A 26,188-nucleotide genomic window follows, 5' to 3' on the forward strand; every position below is an offset into this window, starting at 1 on the left:
TGGAATTACAACAGAAATGTCATTATGCCTATACAATCTTGTATTGCATAATGACAATTAAATTAATCTTGAAAAAAGGGTTAACACCAGCTAAAGGGACTTTTCATAACCTGACAACTCAAAAGTTGTCCTTTTAATGGCGCTAACATATATATAGCATTGGTAAATGATTTGTTAAATATTAATAAAGCTAGTTAATTGCTACTTATTTAAAATGGCTGCCCTGATACAAGGTGTTACCTGAAAAAACTTTATATACCCTTGGACCTGTTTCAAGCCTCTTAACACCACAGCTGGTCTCAAATGATCTCAGTATTCTTGACTCATTGTGATGAAGTACAAAACTGTAAAATGCTAGGATAAAGTCATAATAAAGTTTGTAATAATAATGTAAAACTAAAATGGGGACACTATATGGATATGTGGGAACATTGTTTAAAACGTTACTTACATGTCACCAGAAGAGATTTTAATTAATATTTTTTCTTGACAGCAAAAAAACCCAAAAAAAACCCCAAAATAATATTTGCAGAAAATGTTGCTTCTAATATTAGTTTGTGTAAAGTAAAGTTAAATATATTTTTAATTCAGCTGAAATCAGGCCCAGACAAAGCTAGTTGCTGTATGTCAGTCACTTGAAAAGTTAGGAACTCATTCCCACTTTGGACCACTAACAAATAAGTGATTGAACACTCAAAAGAAAATGTAACAACTCAGTAAAATACATTTATTGACAAAAAAAGTTGTCTTAATCCATCCTTTTAATTTTACACACAAAAATATCAAAATACTTTACAGGGCTTTTAATCTGAATATTGTCAAATTCGTCTCGATCAATTCTCTCAAACAAATACACTGTACAATGACAACATGCTTGTCCTTTTTAAAATTCAGTGCTCATTTAATTTAATTTCTTTTTTTCAGGGAACAATGCATTTAAAATGATGCATAGTTATTACTTGGTATTTAGCAATACATTTGAAAGACCTCACTGCATTTCATGCAATTCATATCCCAATAGGTAACTCACGTTCCATCAAACCTCATTCAGAGCCAGGTGCTTAAATGTTGTAACACATAAAAGATACACAGTACGACATTAAGAACATGGATTATCTTGGTTACCCAAACTTCAAAGCTTAAAAGAATGTATGTGTTTTTACACAAACATATTAAAGTATACAACTTGTATTCCAACAAAATTGAAAAAGGTACTAAAAAACGATTTACAATTGGGCCCAAAGCGCCCCAGTGCAACATGAGAAAGAAACCGCTTCAAAAATCCTTCGCACTCGTCAGTCAATCTCTTGGACGTGGTTGTGTTTGGACTTACATAATAAAGACATACTTGGTAAATTGCAGAACTCCCACTTGGAGTCATGTCAACGCGTTGGCTCATGTCTTTATCAACATAATCAACATTCTCCTTCTGTCATTGCTACAGTATTTATCACCGATTAGTGAGCTGCTTGAAGTTCCTTTCTGACGTCTACATTAGCTGCTAACAAAATGACCTAGCACTCAAGATATCACATGTAAGGGAGATCATGTTCAAGATTGCAAACACACGTGAGAAAATATTTTAAAAGGCCTATGACAATATTGTTAAAGAACACAGGAGAAAACATGATAAAATATTCACTTTTTTGTGAGTGGCCATTGTTCTGAGAACTAAAACTGAGCCCAACAGATACATTGTTTGATAAAGTGGAGTGGAAGGAAAGAGGAGCTTATCATCGTCTCTACGTTGGCTCAAGTCTGGGTTCAGGCCTGCAGTAAAGGCCATCACTAACAACATTGGCAATTCACGGTCTGCTCAGCTGATAACAGCTACACTATGTATCATACACTGCCGCGACAGCACTTTAATAATAGTTTACAACATGGCCGTCCCCAGCCGTCTCCTATGACACCACTGTGCAGGCTTCACTGTAAGATTCTCAACAAGTCCTTGTTTCTCAGTTCTCTGAAGCACAAACAACTAAAGAACATTGCATCTGAACACAAAAATTACAATAGAAAAGGATTTGACACTTCAGTTACCACTATACGCTTATTCACACATTTCATCTTTTGAAATCATCAGTCAGCTATCAAAAGTATAAATGGGTTTAGGAAGAGTGCTTTCTCTTTACTAATGTAACCTTCCATGTACCCCGGATAAAAAACACTATCAAAGAAAGACGAGAAGAGAGTGAGCCTTTGGGCTCATGGTTTCCTCTGTAAATCTAACATCATTAAGGCATTATCTATCCAGTATTGCTAAAAGAACAACTAGTTGGTGAACATGAAAAGAATAGCTATATATGAAACACAAAAAATGACACTTCAGGAGGAGGAGGAGTGCAAAATATTCACATGAATCAATAATCTTTCAGTCCCTAGTGGCCTAGTAAGTACCAAGCATCCTTTATAAGGTACTATGCTGATGGCTAATTTGCTCTGTTAGCTACTAACATGCAAAGTGCTCACTTGTTTAGGAAAAAACAATTAATTTCTTACAATTTCCAAATGTTTGGTTTCATCTGCTTAATCTCGATAGCAACTGGAAGGATATAAAAGTATTTAGAAACTCTCATGGTGGTTTTGAATAAAATCTGGTGCTCAACGTTGACGTTGATGCCAGTCTCTAGTGGACGATAGCGCCATTTTGAGCATGTGGGTTCTGTGCCATTTTACATCTACATGAGTTAATACCTTTGAGTTGACACCAAGGTTTTTGGTGGGCATTTATATCCAGTGAAGGCTATTGCGGTAATGAGTCAGCACAAAATTTCAACAATGGAAAATAGGCGGCACAAAGATCTGAGGTAATAACTAGCTTCATGTTGAAATGCCACTAACCACACATCAAAAATGACAGTATACTTATCCTTTACATAATAAGTGCATGTGAGAAAAATGCAACATATAGAAGATCTGGATGAAATTTGGGTGGGGTGAACACAAAGGGAAGACAAAATATCAAGGAAGACAGTTGAGGTTGCAAGAAGTGGCAGAAGCCTGTGATTCTCTCTGACTGAATGGAAACAAGCCATGGAGGGAAATCATGAACGGTCAGTGCTTGAGAAGTCAGAGACAACACAGTCTGACCTTGAGTACACACTTCAACCCAGAAGCCTACACAGCATCTGCAGGGCTGAGCAGGAACTCTGCCTTCAGAAGCAGCCTCATTGGTCTAGCTAACAAATTAGTGCAATTTAAGAAGAGACCATTGTATTCATGTTCTCTGAAAGCTGCCTACACAAAAACCTATGAGAAGAACCTCTGATATAAAGAATTCCAAAACACGAAAAACTTCACCTTGACGTTTAAGTCCATCCTGTTATACATTCATAAAAGAGGGTGTAAGATAAACATGACAGAGGAGGAAAGACGTTCAAAAGTCATGTATGTTGACGATGCCCGACATCTTCATTTGAGCTGCTCCTGTGGAATCAACAAACATCACCCATTCTTGTCTCCACCCTTTTCTCCTGCAGCCTGAAAGCAAAGCAAATCATACAATGTTTCTTACATTTCGTAAACTGAAAACATATACAATCAGAGTGAGAAATCTAGCAGTGTTGCTCACCCCGGGCTTGTGAAGTGCACTGTCCTGCAGGCCAAAGAGGCTGCCGCCCTGGCCGCCCTGCAGGGGTGAGGCTGTGGCTGAGGACAGCAGGTTGGGTGACTGGGCGATCATTGGTGAGTTTGGGGTGGAGGTGAGTGCTCCCGTCAGCGTGAGGCGCTGTAGCTCCCTCTGTCTCTGCTGCTGCAGCATCTGGCACACCACCACTTGCTGCTCCTGGTGGAGTCAGGGGAGGAGACAGTGTTTTTATGAGATGTTGAGGACACCTGTGATCTTCAACTCAGACAATTGGGAGACTCAACTCTGAGCTCAGTAGGCATATTTCATAAGTTTCTATTCTTGCAAATGTTACATACATACAACACATTGGTTAGCTTTCAAAATTGGAGGTTAAATATGAAAATAATCCTAATCAGTAAAAGGCAGCATTTCTTCTCCTTGACATGTGACATGTTTGTTTAAGTCCATCAATAACTGGTCCAAAGCTTCTGCTGCTCTGAAAGCAGCTGAACAAGTCAAACATTTCTTGGGTTAACAATGTTGTATCCTTCTCACCTGTTTCAACACAGGTTTACAGGTGTTCTCAATGTGCCATAACACAATCACACATAAACCCTCAACCCCACAGTCACAAAGGAAAGATACTAGCTCTAGACTGGATTAGATGTCCACAGTGTGTGGTTGATTCCAGACTCCACCAGACATTTACCAGTTTGCAAGTCAAATAGGACCATTCATGGTGGCTGGCTTCTATTGTTGAGAAAGAATCACACAGTGACTCAAAACCTCAACAGCTAGTTAATCACACACTACTATATACTGTTATGCCCATATTCATCTCTGGAGCAATTGTCATTGCTATTAATCAACAATATTTCATATCTTATGTATCTTATGTATTGTTATTTCACCATTATAGTTGTTATTCTAAGTGTCACATCCTTAACTGTCGTCTACCACTAATGAGTATAAGTATCTTGAAGCAAAACAAAATAAGGCAGGTCACTACTGAAGTATCAGACAAATGACCCTTGTTTCTAGTCATTTGAATTGGAACACGTACAGTCTACTCGATTTAAAGCAATTGTTTGACAGTTTGGGAAATACACTTATTTCTGTACACCAGCACCTCTGGAGCTCACTAATTAACACTTTATATTGTATTTATTTACTCCGTACTGAGGATCAGGGACTAGTTTTTGGCGGGGCACAGTAACTCACTGAAGTCTCCATTGGTTGCCTAGCAATCTCACATTGACCACAGGGCTCCAGCCGAAAAATAAAAACTGTATTTGACAAAATGTTAAATTCTACCTATAATAAGAGAAGATTTTACAATGGAGTAAACCTAAACTGTCCACTGTGATTAAGGTCTATAAACAAAACCTGTTTGACTTCCCTACAAGACTGAGAAGGTGAGTCTGTAGGTTAAGAGATTATTTCTGCTCATTAAAACTGATATCACGGGGCGCTTCCATAGCTCAGTTGGTAGACTGTGCTCCATGTACAAGAAATAAAAATGGTATCAGTACTAGTCATATGACACAACTTTCACAAATGTAACAACAAATGTAATGAAGAAAAACAAAACAATGTGAAGAAGCTGTCTTCTAAAATTAAATCATTTTGATGGATGTTTACATTTTTTGCCCAAGAAACAAGTGTGTGTCTCATCTTCCTGAGTACTATGAAAATGAAATGCAGTCACAAGATATAAACATAAAGAAATAGAGAAAGATAAAGATGATTTTGGTCTCTCTCAAAGGAGAAAATTACAGGAGATCCTATCTGAAAATGTACATTGTGAAGTTATAGGTGTGAAGAAGTGCTAGAGTGTCATTACAGGAGTGAAGTTCTGTGAGGTTAGGAACTGCTGGAGCTGCTGCTGTTGCTGCTGCTGCTCCATAAGAAGCTGCTTCTGCTGCTCGGACAGGAGAGAAGACCTGAAATACAAGAAACAACACATGGACACATTACACACCAGACAACACACAAACACACAGCCATCAGATACTTATCCCTGCTTTAGCTGGCTGACATGATGTCACTGCCTTTAAACAAAACAACTATTTGTCTTAAAGATTTCTTCTTCAACTGCTTTACAGACAGACTGGGTACGTACGGGCTGACACTCTTGGGAAGCTGGAAGCCCTGTGCTAGTGCCTGGGGGTTGAGAGGTGGAGGCTGGGGGCGCAGAGCGGGAAGTGTGGGCTGAGGGGCGTTCTGCACAGGAGACTGGATCACTCCGTTCAGACTGCCCAGCACACCGTTCATATTCAGCTGAGGACTTCCTGCGAGGGACGCCATGAGCCCACCCACCACAGGCAGAGAGGAGCTGCCGGCCTGACTGATGGTCCCCAAACCGTCGCTCAAACGACTTAGACCGTTCAGCATGGGCTGACTGAAAGAGGCGGGACTCTGCTGAGGAGGAGGAGTGCTCTGGAAGGAGAGGGAGGAGCTACTGCGGGACGGACTACCAGAGTGGAGCTCCTAGAACAAAGATGTGAAGCATCAGTTTAGCTATTGAGCTCGCACTAAGTGCCTTTACACCTCAGATTACAGTGAAATAAATTCAGTGTAAATGTGATTGTAGCAGACAGGATCACTTATCATTATCATCATCTCTGTACTGATGTTTAAACCCACAGATTCATGTCACAAAGAGGTATAAAAGGCAGAAATGTACTTGCTAATACAGTTTGACAAAGGTTTGTACAGTGTGTTTAGGGTAAGAAGGGTCTATGGTTTCTCACCTCAGATGAGGTAACAAAGGAGGTGTCATTCAGGAAGCAGCTTTTGGACAGGGGACTCTTATTGGTGCTCAAGGGGTCTAAAGACAAGAGGCACAAACACAAGGTGAAAACTATTAGATCAGATGATTACACTAACTACTGTAGTTTTTATTACTAACTTTAAAAACACCTGCATGTAGCATTTTCACATCAATAAATCATTACATCCTCTGCATAATTACTGTGTTTGTGGCCATCGCTTAAAACACATGCAGCCTCTACACTGCACTACAGAGGCCATCTATTATAGTATCTGTGGAACCACCACTAACCTGACAATGATACACTGATGTTTAAAAATGCTACATGCAGGTGGATTATTGTGAGGGGAGGGAGGAAGGGAGAGTGATGCAGATGAAAAGTAGATAGGGAGCGTACTACATGACACCATATTCAAACTGTGTCCTAAGGTTTTGATTTGACAGTGGGTGGAGATGACGATTCTGACCTTGGGTGGATGACAGGAAGTGGAGCTGGGCAGAGGTGTGCATGGAACCCTGGGCGGAAAGAACGTGTGGAGGGAAAGGCACGGCCAGCTCTGTGTTGAGCAGCTGCAGCCGCTCCTTCTTGGCCGTCAGGCTGAGGATCTGGTCCTGGAGGCGCTGGTTCTCCTGCTGCAGGGAGTGGAGCGACTGTAGCATCTCCACAACTAGAGGAGGCAGGGAGGAGATGTATGTTGTCAAAGCAAGACTGCATTTCAGCTGAGAACTGTTTCCATTATTTAACTATTTCAGTGAACAGATGAGTTGGACTATGACAAGCATTGGAAGGTAGTGAGGGCCATTATATACTAAATGTAACAGTGTGGGATGCTATGCTAATAATTTTGTGCTTTCACGGATGGACAGATGGCAGCCACCAGGACAGAGCACGATAGTTTTATCTTGGTTCTATCTAGGTTTTATACTTGAATTGCTGGGCTGCTACTGAAGATGTTTTTTGTTAATCTGCTGATTATCACAATTAATTATTTAATCATTTAGTAAAACTGCAAACAAAATACTCATTACAGTTTCACAGAGCCTGAAGTGACATCTTCAAGTTGCTCCTTCTGTGTAACGGTCCAAAACCCAAAGACTCACATTTAAGAAGCTGGAACCAGTAAATGTTTGACGTTTTTGCATGAAAAATGACTGAAACAGTTAATCAATTAACAAGCGGTTGGCTGCAAATTTTCTTTCGATAAACTAATTAATCAATAACCTAATCCTTGCAGCGCTACACGCCACTCATGTCACCTTGAAATGTATTATGGTTTGTATGACTTGAACATTTATGTACCCGCAGTGGCACATGTAATATAAAGAAGCCCCTAAATACAGAGATAAACAAACCAGTCATTTGTGGATTATAATAAACCGTGTTTACATTATCATGAGGATTTAGCAAACGAATGAGAAGTTATTTTCATTGCACCACAATGTGAGATACAGGCTGGCATTAGCACATTAGAGTTTGCATTGACATCCTTCAACTGACAGAGGAACCGGTGTATTATATTCCCATTAATTTACAGTATGTATCAGGATAAATTAATTCTAATCCAATGCGTAGGAACACGTCGATCCAATGGTCGACACAGGGAGCTGCTCTAAACTTTAATTCAGTCCACACCAAGTTCCTGTGCAGCCCCACGGACAGTTTTAGTCATTTAGACTGATTAGGCTCCTGCTTGGGTGGATGATGTGCTGAGCTACACTGGAAAATACTAATGAGTGTTTATGATGCAGAATAATCCTAAATTGTCCCACCATAACAGGTTCAATGATGTCAATCAATCAAGCCAACACAGTCCTATTCTGGTTTAGGGTCTAATCAAATACGTCAAAAGGTATATACAGTGGACGACAGGTGGAGCCTAAGGGCTTTAAAGGTGGACAGATTCAAAAGGATACCATTATTACACAACTAGAGTAACTGCTACTGGAACTCAATTTAAAGTACTTGTGGGGAAAATCCAACATCATTATGACTTTTACTTTTGCTTAAAGTGTCTTTGTGATTTTACAATTGTTAAATCAAAACACAATAAATACATGCTTAAAAACATTTAAACAAATAAAGACTGTAAAAGCTATGTAACTGAGAAATTAGGCTTCAATCTCCAGTAATGTGCTGTCATGAACTACTGCTTCCTGTGGACAAAGCCGTGCTGTCAGGGCTGAGCTAGGAATTCAAGCATCCTGTAAATGCTCTCTGATTGATTTTCTAGGGAGCTGTCTGTGCAGCGTTCCCGGCATCACAGACACAGATAGTAAACACAGTCTTCTCTCCCATTTCTGCAGATTGGAGCAGCAGTTAACACTCATTAGTCTGAAGCTCTCCCTGGGGCACAGATAAACATATTTAAGATAGAGACTCCTGGGCCTTTCCTTTTACAAAGCATGGGAGGCTAAGTTGCGTAAAAACACACCCAGTTGAGCGATATTATGGTGGCAGGGGAAGAAAGGAGGGCCCAAGTCTGATTTTGGGTTAGGCAACGATGGTACAAAGACAGACAATGGTAGAAATAGTAAGGGAATAAGAAAATAGTATGAGAAAAATTGAAAATGGAAAAAAAAAAATTGTGACAGCACAGTGTGGAGAAAGAAAAAGCAGCAATGATAGACTAGAGAGCAAGTGTCAGCTGATGATGTCCCCAGAGAAGAAGAAGAAATTAAACATAGAGAAGGAACGTGAGAAACAAAGCTGCTACAGCTGCTTTAAATACCACAGCAGCATGCTATCTCTCACTGTGCTATTTTTTGTCCTAAGCAGCTTCCACAGGTACATTCATCATCTTGAAATAGTACCAGTTTGCTGTCTCAGGGACACATAATCTTGTGCAGCTCACAAATTGTATTCTTATTTTGCATTTCAGTGGTTCCTAACAGTTTTTGCTTGTTAGCTCTTAAATGAAGATATTTGTGAGTCCTCCTCCAAGGTTACAGCCTTAATATGGCCACTAGTTGTGAGCAAATCAACCAAAGAGTGATTTCTCCTTCTCAGACTGTTTCATTTAAGGCTTTTAAAATTCCTATGGAAATGAAAGTATCCAGTATTTTACAAGAAAAAACACTGGTGGGTGTCTTTTTCCAGCCTCACTCACTGTTGACTCCCATCTCTCCATTGCCATGTTTCTCCAGCAGGAGCTCAATATGCGAGCTGGCTGGAGGGACATTCTCAGGACGGGATCTGACTCCTGCACCCAGCCCGTCTCTCTGGTCGAACAGAAGAGGGAGACAGCTCATAGGAGACCTGGGTGAGGAGGGGGAGAAAAGCAACGATGAGTCAGAAAGAAGTCACTGCTGCAGCCGAGCTGGGAAACTACCAACAAGACCCTGTGGCTGTGGTTGGCTTTTCTTGTTATAATCCACGCACTCATTTCGGTAAATGTTTCCTGTTGCTGGTTGCATAAATATAAATTGATCTGACTACAGCAACAGTAGTGGGAAAATGTGTCCAAATGATGTTTCATTTGATGGATGAAAGATGAGAAGATATTTCATCACTGAAACTGTGTTTTACTACTTGCTCCCTCATTTTCACAGCATAAATCACATATTGTGTCCAACACTTCCCATCAGAAATACCAAAAAAGATTAAATGAGACGTACTGTGAAGAAAGACTCTCTCTTGGCGAGTTCCCCTGACATGGGAAGCGACAGTCATCGAGGTCGGACTCTGAGAATGGGAACAGAGAGACATGAACTTTCCTTACCAATATAAACTTTTTTAATGTCTGTCAGATCGTCAGAAATTGAAGAATAGTTGTGTCTTGCTATGTTTATACTTGTGAAAGCTTCTCTGACACTAGCTCCAGTTTTTTAACAATGCAAACAATCGTATTGACCTGTGAACGCTGTCTTCCTCTCACCTGGCAGTGAGGTCTGGGCTTGGCTCAATAGTGGCGGCAGTGTCGGGGCTGTGGAGAGACAGCTGGCGAAAGGCTGCGAAGAGGTCAGGCTATAGGAGGTGCTGGAACCTGGATGGACCTATGAGACAGTGAACATCAACATCTGGCTCACAAAGAAAATCATCTGGACCATTCAAAAAAGATGCTGGCTTAAAAAAAAAGCCTTCTGCTCATGCCATGTAAACACTCGTCTACTGGTAATATAACACACATCTGCCATAAATAATAAACTTGTTGAACTTCTTAGATGATATAGACAATATTATCAAAAAGGTGCATACTGCCAATCATTTTTTCAGTTCATCTATAAATGTCATCTATAAAGCCCAACAACACGTCTTCATATTCCTTGATTTATCTAACTAACAGCCCAAAACCAACAGATAATCAGTTTACTGTTATATATTACAAAGAAAAGCAGTAAATCGTCACATCTGTTGAGCTGGAACAATGTTGCAAATGTTTGACATTTTTTCCTGCAAAATAAAAACGATGACTAATTTATCCCTCAGATTAATTTTCTGTTGAATAACTAATCAACAACAATCGTTTTACCTCTAAAATCATGCTGTTTTTTTGTTTTGTTTTTTGTCTGTTTTTTTACCTGGAAGTCAACAATAAGTGACATGCAGTTGCTAAAGATAGCAGTGTTAAAAAATAAAATAGGCATAATCTGTATTTATATACAGTAGCACTTTTTAAACAAAGTTACAAAATGCTTCACAACTACAAAAAGTAGAACCCAGACACAGGGAGAGTATTTCACCCTGAAACCTTCATGCTATCTGGTTTAAAAAGCCTAAACTTTTCTCTCTACCTGTGTGTTTGAAACAGCGTTGACCGACGGAAGTGAGAGTGAGGAGACGTGGGATTGAAGGAGTCCTGAGGAGAGAGGGGTGCTACACATACCCCCTCCCAGGGACAAGGAGGTGCTACACACCCCTCCACCCAGCGAGAGAGGAGTGCTGCAGATACCCCCGCCCAGTGTGAGAGGGTCCTTGAGACTGGAGTAGATACCTAAGAGATCAGAAAGTTAAAATGAGCGAAAAAGATACTTTTTGTCCACATTTTTTTGTCTAAGGAGTTGTAAGACCCCAAAAGAAAACAACAAGAGTGTTTATGTACCCGAGAGAATCAGTCTGTAAGTAGGGCAGAAAATCTACCACTCTGCAACGTGTGCAGCACACACAAAAACCACTATCTAGGACAATATCTGTGTCTCGTACAGATTAAATAAATACTGTGAGACAGATTTACAAAATATTCTCAATTGCAAACCCATGTGTATTAAAACCAGTGCCCTGTAACAGGATCTTTATTAGTCCTGCGTGGCTCTGGATTCCAGAGGCTTGTTCTACTACACCGACAGGTCCTGATATACAGATAAGCTGCTGCTGTGCTGCTGACGGGGCACAAGTGCAATGGAAACATTTCAACACTTTAGAGTCGACTTGCAAATGAACACACCAAAGTGCAAACAGATAGTGATAGTGGCGTCTTGTTTTTTTTAACACACGCTTGCTCTCACACACAGGAAGCTCGAGGGCTACCACACTCACACCCACTGACTTAGACTCACCGGAGCCGAGCAGTGAGTTGCCACGGCTTGTGGAAAAACTGCCAGCAGAGGAGGAGGAGAAAGAAGAGGAAGAGATGGTTGTGGGCGGAAGCGTGGAGGGGAAGGCGGGGTGGGGGGTGGCGGACGGGTTTGGGTAGAGTGAGGAGGTTAACGCTGGAGGAGGAGGTGCTGTGTGGTGATGGTGGTGCTGATGCTCCTCCTCTCTCCGCTCTCGGTTCTTGCTCCCCCTCGGACGCCCTGGACCATGGCTGCTCTTCTTGCTGCCGCGATGCCTCCGCTCTCTGGGCAGCGGTGGAGGTGTGGCCTTGTCCTCCAGGTCTGCCTCCTCCAGGATAGGCGGCGTGCTCAGTTGAGACGGTTTACAGAGAGACTTGGAGGGTTTGTAGTCCCCTGAGGAGGAGATCTTCCGGATCTTGCTGCTGCTGCCCAGCCCTGAAGAGGAGGTGATGCGCATGATGGACCCAAAGGTAGAAATAGTGACTTTGTTCTCGAAAGGGCTCGAGTTGCCTTCCGACCTGTCTTGACCCTGTGACCCCGCCAGTGGGCCATCAGCAGGAGTCAAAGCTGGTGGCTTGTGGTATTTACTGTCCTCCTCCTCCTCCTCTTCCTCCTCCTCTTCATCTTTGTCCTCCTCCTTTTCATCATCCTCTTCATCCACGTCCTCCTGGACTGCTGGCCTCCTGTGACGCTCCTTACGCTCCTCACCACTGTGGTGGTCGTCGCCACCTCGGTCGTGATCACGCTCCAGGCGGGAGGATGATGAGAACTGATGGAAATCCTGAGCAGAAGACAGGGAGCCACCTCCAAGAGAAACACAAGGTTGTGGTCAAAATCTCACTGCTGTCAATAATATAGATGTCACATTCTCAACATTTCACTCTGCTTCCGGTTTCATTCTTCATGTTGTAGTTACCTGTGTATGGACTGGAGGAGCAGGAGGAGGAGGAGCAGCTCTTGCCAGTACTTCCTGTCTTCTTACTGCGGTGACCATGACTGTGTGAGCTCAGCTTCTTGGGCTTACCCTCACTGTCCTTGTTGCTGTGGTGAGCGGAGGATATCTGGGCCAAAACACACAGGTCAAGATTAGTTTTTGACAGTTCTTAACTTTATGTGAAATTAAATCTGACATGGCAGAATGTTTCCTGACAGTGTCCGCAGCCCCTCACCAGTCATTCTGCGGGTTGGTATTCATACCTTTTCTATGCTGCTGCTCGTCACCGAAGAGCCCAGACTGTCCGAGGACTTCTTGTGGCGCTCTTTCTGCCGACTCTTGTCTTTATGACTCTGAACATACAGGAAAACACAGGGCTCAGGTTAGAGTCAAACCAGGTACTAACTGGCATACACTAGCCACTCTCACACACAGACAAAAACAAGCATTCACTCATGCACGCATCCACAGACAATTGGCCTCCTCTTGTTCAGGCTGTACACCCATACCCACTGGGACTGCAATCCCAGACACCAAGGGAACTCTATTGTGAAGTATCATCAGCTTGTTTATTTTAGAAAAAAAAGGAGCCAAAGAGACACACCCCTGTCTACATCAGTGGAGCTAAGGTGGAGCAGGTGAATCGTTTTAGGTTCCTGGGAATCAACATAAAAAAAAACAACAACACCCACACTACCAACAGTCTGTTCACCCTGCTGCCATCTGACAACAGATACAGATGTATCTGCTGCCATACCACCAGACTACAGGGCAGCTTTATTCCTCAGGCTGTGAAACTTACGGTTAGCTCAGTGTTAACTGAGTAGCATGAGGGAGATAAAAAACTACATTTCGTTATACAACCTTGTGTTATAAATTGATAATAAATTAATCTTGTATCTTCTTCTGGATCTTGTCACATTAGGTCTGGTAACTGATAAGGTTTTGTTGATACCAATGCCATTATTGATTCTGCTTATCAGTCCAATTCTTTATCGATTCCCTTCTGATTCTTTATCAATTTCTGTGTGAAAAAAATCAGGCCTACAGGATCAACACAACTTTTTCTTTTTTAACAATTTCTGATCCTCAACACACTGATGGGCGAGTCTCAGTCTATGACCTGAGAGCTAGCTGTAGCAACAGTCTGTTATCATAAAATGGATGAAATGCATTTTACAGACATTACAAATAGCACTGTTTACATCATTCTTTGTGAAATGAAGCCACACTGTGGACCATTTCTTCCTCTACACCATGACTCCTTGTTCCAGCAGTGTGGACACACAAGTTCAATGTCATTGTTTTGCAATTCGCAACTGTCAGAAGAACGTTCCAGCACTGATGAAAGAATTGTTAAGATTGGAGGCATACAATTCTGATGAATCGGACAATTTGGAACCGGTTCTTCAGTGGAACTGGTTTTCAATTCTCATCACTGGTAAACAAGGTTAGAAATCTGACCACACAGCCACTGCCAACCTTCCGTACTCAACACTTTACAAGCAGCTAAAAGTTTCACACATCAGCCGTACCTTCCTCTGTCTGTGGTGGTGGTGTTTGTCCTGTGATGGAGAGCTGGAGCGCCCCCTGGGATGAGTGAAGGAGCTACTTGTATTTTCACTGGAGCGTAACTTCTTCTGCTGCAAACACCAAAGGAGAAAGTAAGTATCTTCTCAAGACCAAATAAAACCTGCGAAGCTGCTGGGCTTTTTGTTTTTCAGATAATGCATTAAAGAAGCTTCTGAATCTCTGCCTACAGAGTCCAAATAGGTCTGGTGTTCATTGACTATTGTTTCCCCAACTGTCAACTGAGCTAATCAAAGCTTTACAGATGGGGTAAAGATGTGAGACGTCATCTTCCTGCACCAGAGCCAGAAACAACAGCAATTATGAATGAAATCTATGCAGCTTTACAGGCTGTTTAAAGTCAAAATAACAACCAAATACAACAATAGTTAAGTTTAGTAGTAATGTTTAATGAGCAGTGTTAACACTTCACAGTGCATTTAAGGAAGGATTTTAGATAAAGACATTTATCTCTGATGTTTGTAGCAGCCGCCATTTTCATCATGTTTTCTTAAAGACAGTATTTTTTAGATGTTTTCTGCAAGAAACGTTGGTTAGCCTGCTGTCCATCTCACCATTTTGTTGTAGTGATGTTTGCAGTAGCCGCAATATTTAACGTTGTCAGCTTCTGGGCCTTCCTCCTCACATAGCAGACCTGCCATCTGAGCACTGAACACAGGGTGTCACATGGTCAGACAGGAGGGGAAACAGGAGAGCATGCACACACACACACACACACACACACACACGCACGCACGCAAGCACACACACACACACACACACACACACACACACACACACACACACAAACACAAACAGACACACATACACAGACTCTGACAACATGTCACCTGAGAGCTTGTGTAATTGATCATGACAGAACAGATCAAATGTCAGATCACAGCACACAATAATCAGTGCCACACAGTCTTCCAGAATTACACAGAATTACAGCACAAAGCCAAGGAATGAAAGCATTTTGAGGCCAACTGTGGACTGTTATTTACATCTGAAGTCAGATCACTTCTTGACTCGTGTTCTAAACAAATGTCATGTCTTGGTTAAGGCACACCGTGTTGTGTAATTGTGTGTATTTTTAGTAGCTTTTCCATAGAGATCATTTGTCGACACCTTCACAGGTTAATATTACATTAAACAGTTCATTTCTCATAGTATTCCTGCAACATCTTTGCTGCAGCACTTTCATGTCAATCAAAGTCATAATTGATGCTGCTGGCCATCACACTCACGCTTCCATGTAACCACAAACACATATAATCATACACACTTTAACACTTACCAGGTGACATGGAAAGCTTGCCTGCAGCCCTGTCTGTTGCAGGTCATGCAGGCTCCACAGGCAGCCTTGCTCTCCCTGCCATGGTCCTCACAGATATAACAAGTCTGGTGAAGCAACAAAGACGGAGTGAATAGGAGAAAAAGGAACACAGAAACATACATCAGTCATTATCATTATAATTATTATTACTATTAACACATGCTAGGTTTTCCTGTAGATGAACAAAGCTGTTTGTTAATCTACAGCTGTTTGCTGTTTCAAAATTCACAGATTCACAAGAAAAGCTGTGCTTGTTTCATCTGTTAGCAGGGCACGCTGATACATTCTTGTTATTTGGCCATTAAAGTAAACCAAAGTTATTGCAGTGTGGGAAAGTTAAAAGGCTCCTTAATTTGAGGCCAGCCGCAGCCGTACTGTAAAAGATGTGGACGTTTTGCTTCTCAAGACAACAGATGGGGCTTTCAAACAGAACACATGCATGCTCACTGCTTCGTACAGCAACTGTTGACCAGATTCTAGGTGCTGTATCATAGGCAACTGGATGTGTTTCAGTTTCTGGAAGACATTTCACCTCTTATCCAAGAGGCTTCCTCAGTTCTAACTAACTGGAGGAGAGTTGCAGGCTTTAAACTCTGTATGGGAGTGTCCTTATAGAGCCGTTAAGGACACGAGTGAGCTCTGAGTTTCAAAGTCTTTACGGCCTGTCTAGACAGCTTAACAACCATTCACACCTGGGCTCACCTAGCCCTAGCAACCAACATGAAAGCCGGTCAAGTCAACGACCCACAAGTGACCCTAACGATTCTGAAACTCAGAGCTCACACGTGTCCTTAACGACTCTGTAAGGACACTCCCATACAGAGTTTAAAGCCTGCAACTCCCCTCCAGTTAGTTAGAACTGAAGAAGCCTCTTGGATGAGAGGTGAAACTTCTTCAAGAAACTGAAACAAGTCCAGTTGCCTCAATACAGCACTTAGAATCACCATGACCTGGAAGACTGAGAACCTTCATCAACATGTTGACCAGATGTGACAGTTGTGAAAAAAAACAGCTGACATTGAGAAGCTTGTGGCCAGATGTGCATTTCAAAAGACAGGTTTAACTTTAGGGTTTTTTGTATCTTTATGCAACAAACATTTACTTTCCTTCCTTGTGCCCTACATTCACAGTCACCTATTATTTTTTATAGATTAGGTGTAGAATTATCATAAAGTGCAACAAAACAATTCATCATGAGCAGCCAAGATTTTGGAAATAAGTGATTTTAGCAGCTAGAATTCTTGCATCCTGTGTGAAGCAGCCTCAATCTTCACTGACATGTAAATGAGCACATATCCACAAAATGCATATAAGCAAACACAGGCAGACAAACACATGTGCGTATGCACACACACACACACACACACACACACACACACACACACACACACACACACACACACACACAGAGCTTTTGTACTTTTTCCTCAGCTGGGGGGCAGAAGAGGCCTAGCAACAGGTGCGGGACAAAAGAACAGCGGGCTCTTTACCTTTTCGCTTCAGCCCTCTCTGTTTGGCCTTTTCTCTCCCCTTCCCTCTGTCTTCCTCTACTCCCTACATCCTACTCAGCTCTCTGTTCTCCTCAGAGGATGTCGGCTAGGAAATGAAAGGCCAGAGACATAACTACACCGAGCGTGTAAAGGAAGAGTGGCTTCTCAAGTTTTCACTGTCCATTGTAACGCTGTCTAGGAATGTGGGCAGCAAAAATCTGGATGAATGGCTCTGACGGGGGGAAAGCTGCATGCAATTTACTGTAGCTGACACAGTAATATGAAACCAGGCACTCAAACACTAACATGTGTACATTTATAAGCAGGCACACGCGCACACACACTTGCACACAAATGCGCACGCACACACACACATTAGAAACACACTGCATGTCAGCGGCTGGCTGCTCAGTCTAATGAGTCCATGCGTCAAATATTGATTTCTGTGTGATGTGCATTGCTTTAAAAGGCCTGCTCTGGTGCATGCTCACTACTTCTGCTATGCACACTCTGACAACTATCAACGACTACACAGACAGGAAAAAAGGTACAAATAGACACTGTTACAAGACAGCTGATGTATGATAACTCTATAAGAGCCTGAAACCAGTCTGTGGTTCCCACAGTTTCCTTTACAAAGTGAAAATAAGACATTAGCAGAATATTTCAGAGGCACTGCAGAATGTCTAACCATGTGAATACAATGAAGGACAATGTTCAGTCTGTTTCCAATAGGTGGTCTTACTCTGCATGTTAAGAATCTGTGTGAGGTCCCCTTATCGTTGTATTTCATCAGCCAGTAGGCAAAACAAGTAACTGTTTCTTATAAAAACAGTCTTTATTTATTACACATGGAGATTACAAGAAGCATATACTTGAAGATGGATAATATCAATTCATGATGCTTTGTTCTACCTAACTAATGATTATTTTCTATATTCTATCCATTTGCTTTATTAATCAATTAGCGGTTTTATCTTGAGAAACCATCAGTTATCCCATATAAAAACCAGGAACTGCAGCAAATCCTTTTAACTGACTTAAAACTAATCGCTTCAGTACTATTCAGTGTATCATGTATGTGATGAACTGTGGTAAATGTACTTCTTTGTTGTTCCTTCAACCTGCCTCATCTATGTCTGCTTTGCTGGAAATCTCCCACAGTTCCCGGAGTGACTTTCAACAACCTCCAGAGAGCGGGTGTGACCTTGCCACATTCATATCTGGGTTTGTACCGTACTGTACGTGTAGGTGGAGAGCGTGATGTGCTGTGGAGCAAAAATGTTTTTCCCGTTACGGGAGAAAAGAGAGTTGTGTCGTTTCCCACATGTCTTAAAGCAACCTGTGTCATTCTTTGTTTCTTTGATTTTTCTGTCTTTATCTTTCATAATGTATTTCTCTCTGTGGGACTGTTGCTGGCGAATAAAGGGTAGACAATTTACAGCTACAAAGGGGTTATTATCACTGCCAGCCAAGGCGTAAGCCTGGTAAGTTTGGTGGTGGCACGATCTGATATCTCCTTGTTGGTGTTGTACCTGGAAAATCATCATTAATGTTGGTCCAGGAGCATCATTGAAACTGACCAATCAAAGATTGTGTAATGTCATAGCTTAGTGACTCTGGGAAAAAGGAAAAATACGCACATGGGAGAAGTTATCCTTTCAATTGTTTTCAAAATGTTAAATGTTGTGAAAGGGTCTATTTCAACCCAAACCATGTTTTCCTAAACCTAACCAAACAGCAACAGAAAACTGTAGACACTGAAAATAATAAGTGAGCCAAGAAGGATTTGATCCCCGGTCTCCTTAGAGAGACCTTGCATACATAATGCTCTCAAGCCTCACAGCTTGCTCGAGATGATATTTTCTTACTGTTTCAATGAAGTAAGTTGAAATGAGGGAACTATATTAACTATGATGTTCTAGGAACAACACCAATACGGCGATATCAGATACACCTTTGGTGTTGAGTGTGTGTCAGTTTGTGGAAGACTTTTGTGCAGGTATTTGGTGGGGAGTTTAGAGGGATTCCTTTTTTTTTATTTAAAAAAAGTTCACATCATTTAAGACCATTATTATGTGCAAAAAATTGGAAAAACATAAACAGATAACAAATAAACAACACACAAAAATGTCAATAATAAAACTTGATGAGGAAATCCACTGAGGACTTAAAATAACCATCACATATGGGAAATGGTCATTTAGTTAGCTTTGCTGCTCTCCACATTGATTTTACATTTCATTTCACTTAGGTGGTGCCCAAAACGGCTTGGGTGTTGAGCCTAGACCTTATAATAGTAGGGAAAACCTTGTGTGTGCGTGTGTTTTTGTCTGCAGTTAATCTCACATATTACTGGACCCATTAGCCTATTTTTTTTTGTACTCATTTATAAGTGTACGCTCAAGGACCTCTCGTGGTTGAGGTGACCCCCATTGATCAATCAACAAGTGCTTCAGTGTGGCATCTTATTTGCACTAGGGATAATGTACACCAGTCATGTCAGTGATGGTGGATCTTTTGTTGCCATTTCTACCTTGAAATTGGGTTAGGGTTAGGGTGTTTTGGAACTTGTACTGTCTCCTGTTCACTTTCACGCATACCCGCTGCACACACAGCCTAATCTTCACTCCCCATTCCCCACCCACATGACCCCGGCCACACCTGGCAAAACAACACTTCCTACCCTGCTTCTTAATACATGTTTGCAGAAAAATCACTTGAGAAAATAAGCAAAATATTTTATTTTATAAGATCTCTTCATAAGATCTCTAAGTTGTCTATATATATTTTTAAATATATATCTATATCTATAGATATATATTGGATACTTCTCAAAGCTACACTCATAATTTGGTTGGAAAGTATTGATATTTGATACCTGGCCTTCAGTGCCTTATCATGTCTAATGATTTTCAGATCAGCACAATCATGTCAATGCCATTGTCTGGTAAAGGAAAAGAAGCTCTATTGTGTTTACTTAATTTAAGGTTGGAGACAGAGCACCACACTCTGATGATGTCCTGCAGACTAACAACTGTTCACTTCATAATGTGTCACAGCTTTTATCCAGTCAGCAGTGTGTGTGTGTGTGTGTGTGTGTGTGTGTTAATGACAATACCTTGATGTATCTCTCATGTGGGACGTACTGCAGGATGATGGGCTCCATGGTGAGAACGTTGGCGAACTGTACCTCAGGGATATAGAGTGCACATACAACGTGGGCCCAGCCTGATGGAGAGATTGGCAGTGGATTAATGGCGTGATAAGGATCCTTGTGAATAAAGTGGGAATCTGCAGCTTCTGTTCTATCTCGTTCACTTGCTGGACAACTTAGGGAAAACAGCAGGAGAGTGAGATGGACACAGAGGATGAGATTTACCTCCACTGTCCGTCCTCTTGAGGGCACCATCTTTGTGGGGACACAGCTCACACCTCTGGGGTAGGACAGGAGAGTGCAGAGCTTAGTCCAAGTGGGACATTCACTGTGATGTGTAAAGCAGGAATGGATGGATGTGTAGTATCATACTCACCACGCGCGCCGCCCTCTCCTGTGACTCACACTTCCGACAGAACCACGGGCCGGTGGGCACCTGGACAATACCATAGCATGCTGGGACACACACAGAGAAGGGGTTAACAATGCTGTTTTTGGTAGCAAATTCACGACTATGACATGAATGTGTACTGATGAATTATTTATTCACCTTGAACCTTTAATTTTTACATTCATGCATTTTACACATAATCTTATGCTGTGTTGTCCTGACAGTGATACCTTGAAAACACATTTTTAATCCACTTGGAACTTTAAAATGACCGTATGAACGACACCTGTCAGCTCAAGCTGTTGTGTCAGCATCTAACTACTCCTTCTCTATTACATTTTTATAACACTTTCACTGACTTTAAGAGACAAAATTATCTCTACTCCAAAAATCAACCAGCCGAAGAGAACAGGATAACTCAGACAGACATAAATCTGCACCAAGCTCCCACAGTTGGTCCGGCAGTCAGTCACAGGGCTGATCCTGCTCAGAAATATGGTCTGAAAGTGAGCTGCTCTCTCTGCAGGTCTAATTAAAGTAACAAAGCAAGTGGACTCTAGGTAACAGTGTCCAAACCGGCGGGCCTCGCCGGGGCTGTTTTGTCGCAAAAACACGCCTCTTACATTGTGGATCCAACCGGGCCAGACAGCCGTGCACACACTTACACACACACACACACACGGACCTGAAGTGCCATCAAGGCGCCATCTAGGCTTGGTGTCACCGCTTGGCCCTGTGTGTTCAATCATGTGTGCGGAGAGGAAACAACAAACAGCACGCCTACCTACCCCTCCCACACACACCAACATACACACAAACACGCACGTAGACAGCGACAGACCTACCTAGAAACCTACCGACCAACCAGCACCTCTGGCTGCCTCCAGCCGCCGGGTCAGCCGCCCACAGCTGCCCGGTAATGACACGCTAACAGCGGCTAATGTTACCTTGGTGGACGGCGACGCTGCAGCCGTGTCCATCACAGTACACCAGCGGATTCTCAGCCCAGCCTCGCTCGTCTGAACACACGCAGCAACCTCCAACCATTTCCCGCATGCTCCCATATGAAGAAATGTATTTCCCCTCCCGGCAAACGCTCAGACCTCGCCCAGGCCTGTCAAGTGGTCGTCCCGCACTTTAACGCCGCACCGGGCATAGTCGTGGTTCGCTTTCGTCGCGCAGTTTTAGCGCAGCAGAGAGACGAAATCTCGGCGTGGGGTTTGTGGTGCTGCTGCTACGTTTTTTCCGTGATGTCCTCCCCGTCCCCTTAGAACCGATGCAGTGCGCATGCTCAGACCTGCTCCTCTGGGTCGGAATAAAAGTCACAGCAAAGGTAGCAAGTTAATGTTATTTTTAACACGAACCACCCTTTTCAACACACGTTTTCAGACCCGAACACGAACATTTAAATTACCATCAGTGTGAATGTATCGTACCTGAAGGCGGCTCATCTGTTGAACAGGTTTAGAAATGAGATGAGTACAACATGTGGATCAATCAGTCAAAACCGCTGGCTGCTGCTGTTTCTCTATCAAGTTCGCTTCAACAGCGCCATCTTCAGGATCTTCGCTGAATAATCGAGCAATAATTACAAGCTATTTCACCATCCAGTGTCCTGACCTCAAATTAAAAAACAGACATCCAGTGTGAATGTTACACCTGTGTTATATCACATATCATTTCATTTAACTTGATTCTCATTTATTCCATCGTGGTGTAGGTTTCAAATGACATTACAAGCAATTGTCTACATTTGTATTCCTCCTGTATCTGTAAACTAAACCCTCTTATTGCAGCCAAAAGGAGAAAAAACAAATAGATATGAAATTCAAATTCCTGCTGACCTATACCAATCTCTCATGACTCAAACGTTATTTGAATTCCTCCGTTGCTCTTAGGGTCAGTGCACAGTGTGTTGTTGTTCCAGTTAAAATGCATCAGCATGGATTTTATTTAGATTTTCGTCATTTTGACTCCTATAATTCAGTCAGCAGATGTCACCAGAAGCCTCTCATTTTGACTGGACTTGCGTCACTGTTGCTTTATGACTCCTGTCTCTACTGGCTGAGTAAACTCTGTCTGGCTGGCCGGTTTTATGGTGGAAATGGGACTTCAGACACACACACACACACACACACACACACAGACACACACATACACACAGACACACACACACACAAATTGGGCAGAAGCATGGCTCTATCTGGAAGTAGTCCCATTTCTGTTTCCCACCATGGTTCTTTTATGTTCAGAGGTGATGCGTCAGAAAATATTCTCTTTGTTTCCTTAAACATTTTTTGTATCCTCCTACATTACCACGAACAACCCTGACTCAATTTTAGCCTCAAACTTCTGCAAACAAACACTCAACCCTACTCTATTCAGAAGACAAATACCCTGAAGCTAATCTCGTATAACTGGAAAAAGAGAAGCAGCCTTTCTGTACTTTTGAAATGGATGACTGGGCTGTTTAATCCGACATATGGACATGAAGCTGTGATGACAGTTTGCTTCACAAGTGTCACTTCTCTTCAAACCCAAAGAGAGAAAAGGGAACTGGCACTGATGGAGAAGACAGATAGCATGGTGGCAGCTGGAAGCAGCTAACACCCTGTTCTGGTCTCAAGGCAGCAAAGCGTGACCAAGTCCCTACACTGACATGTGGGCGAAGTGCATCCACGTTCACATGCGCACACACACAGCCCGACACACTGATTAGTCAAGAACTCATTTGTGTGTTCACCAAAATTTCCCTGATACACTCAGAAGAAACAGATTTAGCCACCAGCTGAGGTCCCTAAAAAATCCCACAAACCCTCAATTTTTACCTAGATTTAACTCTTACATAGATAAATTCCCATATGCAGTGTTTTACTGGCAGACATAATTTTTTACCATCCACTCTGTGGGTGAGGTGAAAGTAAGTGGGAAGAATGAAACTACAGATTAAATCAGTTTTGCCCATTTTCTCTGAGAGCTTTCATCCTGTAAAAGAATTATTTATGACTTTCATTCATTTAGTTTTGGACCCCCTGCACTGTTTTTAAGGACCCCCAGTGGGTCCCAGGAACCACTTTGGGACTCAAATGCTCTGGAGCAATACTGTATAAGGAAAACACATTAAAACTGATTCTCGTTCATGCAGTACCACACTTCCTCCAGCAGATGGATGCTGCTGAGAATAGACTTGTGATCCACTGACATTCATTTCCCCAGCATCTGGGGGAAAAACAGTGATGGAATTGGGAGACAATCCCTGACCAAAGACAAGTGTCATTGGACATTTTGCCCTCATTTGATCATTTTCAGACTATACAAATTTTAAGATACTACAGAGGTATCGAGGAGAAAAGAGAAATCTCAATGTGTTTAACAGCACCTTACATCTAATTTAGACCTAACTTGACTTTCACTAACATCTCCATTATGTCTGTCATTCTTAGATATACTTTGGACTTTCAAAGTACTTTATATACCTCTATTCTGTGTAACATAAATGTCTCTGCAAAACTGTAAGCCCTTTCTAACTTGTGTGGTAGATGAGTATAGTATTCAGGAGTGAGAAACCAACACATGGTGCAGAGCGAAGTCATGTCCTTTGAAGCAGTGAAACCACAGCCTAAAAGGAGACATGTGACCTTCTAGATAATAGGATTTTTTTTTTTTTTTTCTGTAGTCTTGAATTGGCAAGCGTTCTTCAGAGAAGCTGAACTTCTCTCAACAGTGCAGGTCTGTGTGTGATGAAGGACAAAAGAAATGTTCTTTTATTTTTTACACCTTTATACAGATCCCAGGAAAACAACAGCAGATACACAACAGATGCATATATTTTTGCTACTTTTTGCAACCATTTGAACTTATATATGGCATATGGCTGATAAACTATATAAACAGTGGCTACAGCAGGGATCACTAAATGTTACTTGTAATGTTATTAGTCCCTCATAAACACTTTACAGGCCATCTTTTCAGATGACTATAGTATGAGTAAGAACACTCTGACACTCGTCACACTCCTATAACGTCTCAATCTCGCTCCCTCACACACACAAAAAACACAAAAACACACACACGAACACACACACACACACACACAGAGCAGAGACAGACAGAGAAAGAGAGAGATAGCTGCTACTTCATGCTTTCATTTCTGATACTACCAGCTACTTATATGAGTAAATTTGTGTATGTGCTCATACAGTGCTATCTGTCTGAGCATGTGTGTGTTTGTGTATGTATGTGTTTGTGTGTGTGTGTGTGTAAGCATGAAAATTTACATGAATGAAAGCTACTTCAGTTCTAGGCGGTGCTCGCCACGGGCTATGTGGGAAGAGAACTCGTAACGGTCCCGACTGCGGTGGCCACACATGTTGCACTCGAGTGGGTCACGGAAGCCGTGGCAGCCCATGTGGATGGTGAACATGACGTAGTCCAGGAAGATCACCCTACAGTGGCCACAGGGGTACACTGCCCCGGGCAATGCGCCGGCCTCCCCGTCGGCTCGCACCACCCGTAAAGCCTCCAGCGGGGATAAGGGGATGGGCTGGTTGTGTGGGTGGGGAATGCCGTTCTGGTGGTTCAGCCCTCCCAGCAGGTGCCCCAAGCTGTACATGACGGGCTGGGACATCTGAGAGCCATCAGCGTGGAACGAGTCCATGCTGAGGGGGGGCTGGGAAACGTGAGGGAGTCCCAGGAGCGGCATGCCCATCTTGTGGCCGTTGGTGAGGCCCATGGGGCTGATGTCATTGCGGCCTAACGGGATGGGGTAGGGCCTGTGGGAGGGAGCTGGATCGCTGTCCGGCCCAGTGAGAACGGGTTGATGGTGGCCGTCGGGCCCTGGGGAGCCTGGCGGAGGGTCCTTGATGTCAATCCGCTGGACCAGCTCCCTGTTAAAGCTCAGGTCCAGGCAGACACCGTTGTCGCCTAGACCAGCAACATGAAAAGAAAGAGCGCTCAAGACTCTGCCAAAGGAGGTCTCACATACTTCATCCAACAGGCAGCAAGCAGCAATTAAAGCATTTATTGCTTACAGATGGGAAAAGATCTAATAGAGATCACTTTGGTGTTGAGTAGAAGCAATGATAAAAATGTGCATCCCTCAGGCACGACAAAAGAAAAGCAGCACAGTGAACTTGAACATTACAGGTTGACAGGACAAAAGGAGCTTTAAAGTATCAGAGTCCTGATAGAGCATAAGAGGACAGAGGGCTGAGAGGAAGCAGACGACTCCGAAGAAGGCCTCTATGCAGCTGCACCACAGAACTATAGACAGAGAGGCACCTGCTCACGTTTTCTCGCCTCCCGCCTGCTCTCTCTCTCTCTCTGCGGTTGCAGACATTACTTCTCTTTCCCCCTGTGGTTGTCATATTGAAAGATCTCACTTCATTTGTCAACTTGATAGAGATGTAGGAGGGTTTTTCTGCCAATACATTCTCGTTTTGCGAGCAGTTTGAGGCTTGATTGCGAAACTACAA

The 26,188-nt window shown here is 42.5% G+C and overlaps 2 protein-coding genes across 5 annotated transcripts in view; both read right to left on the reverse strand.

Annotated features, from left to right (window-relative positions):
* Positions 1–706: 706 nt before the first annotated feature.
* On the reverse strand, positions 707–21,943 carry LOC141003633 (protein AF-17-like). 2 transcript variants are annotated; one of them, XM_073475043.1, is made up of 20 exons: positions 21,662–21,943; positions 20,700–20,779; positions 20,549–20,603; positions 20,288–20,397; positions 15,638–15,741; positions 14,913–15,006; positions 14,304–14,411; positions 13,032–13,121; positions 12,751–12,895; positions 11,838–12,638; positions 11,076–11,275; positions 10,220–10,337; positions 9,960–10,026; positions 9,452–9,600; positions 6,812–7,012; positions 6,325–6,401; positions 5,694–6,061; positions 5,415–5,514; positions 3,575–3,787; positions 707–3,483 (listed from the first exon to the last, which is right to left on the reverse strand). In XM_073475043.1, exons 1-20 carry the CDS (start codon positions 21,768–21,770, stop codon positions 3,448–3,450), a joined length of 3,225 nt encoding a protein of 1,074 aa, XP_073331144.1. In that variant the 5' UTR covers positions 21,771–21,943; the 3' UTR covers positions 707–3,447. The 2 variants fall into 2 exon arrangements, with proteins under 2 accessions (XP_073331144.1, XP_073331133.1); XM_073475032.1 differs by having other exon boundaries at positions 10,196–10,337.
* Positions 21,944–24,452: 2,509 nt separating this feature from the next.
* The window catches only part of LOC141003662 (zinc finger protein Aiolos-like), a 36,939-nt gene continuing 35,203 nt past the window's right edge, over positions 24,453–26,188 (reverse strand). For all 3 annotated transcript variants that reach the window (XM_073475088.1, XM_073475095.1, XM_073475080.1), the window contains exon 8: positions 24,453–25,637. In XM_073475088.1, coding sequence (XP_073331189.1) covers positions 25,003–25,637 — 635 coding nt within the window. In that variant the 3' untranslated portion in view covers positions 24,453–25,002. The remainder of the gene's footprint in view (positions 25,638–26,188) is intronic.

This window comes from Pagrus major, chromosome 1 (assembly GCF_040436345.1).
Source record: "Pagrus major chromosome 1, Pma_NU_1.0".
In the NCBI taxonomy this organism is placed as follows: domain Eukaryota; kingdom Metazoa; phylum Chordata; class Actinopteri; order Spariformes; family Sparidae; genus Pagrus; species Pagrus major.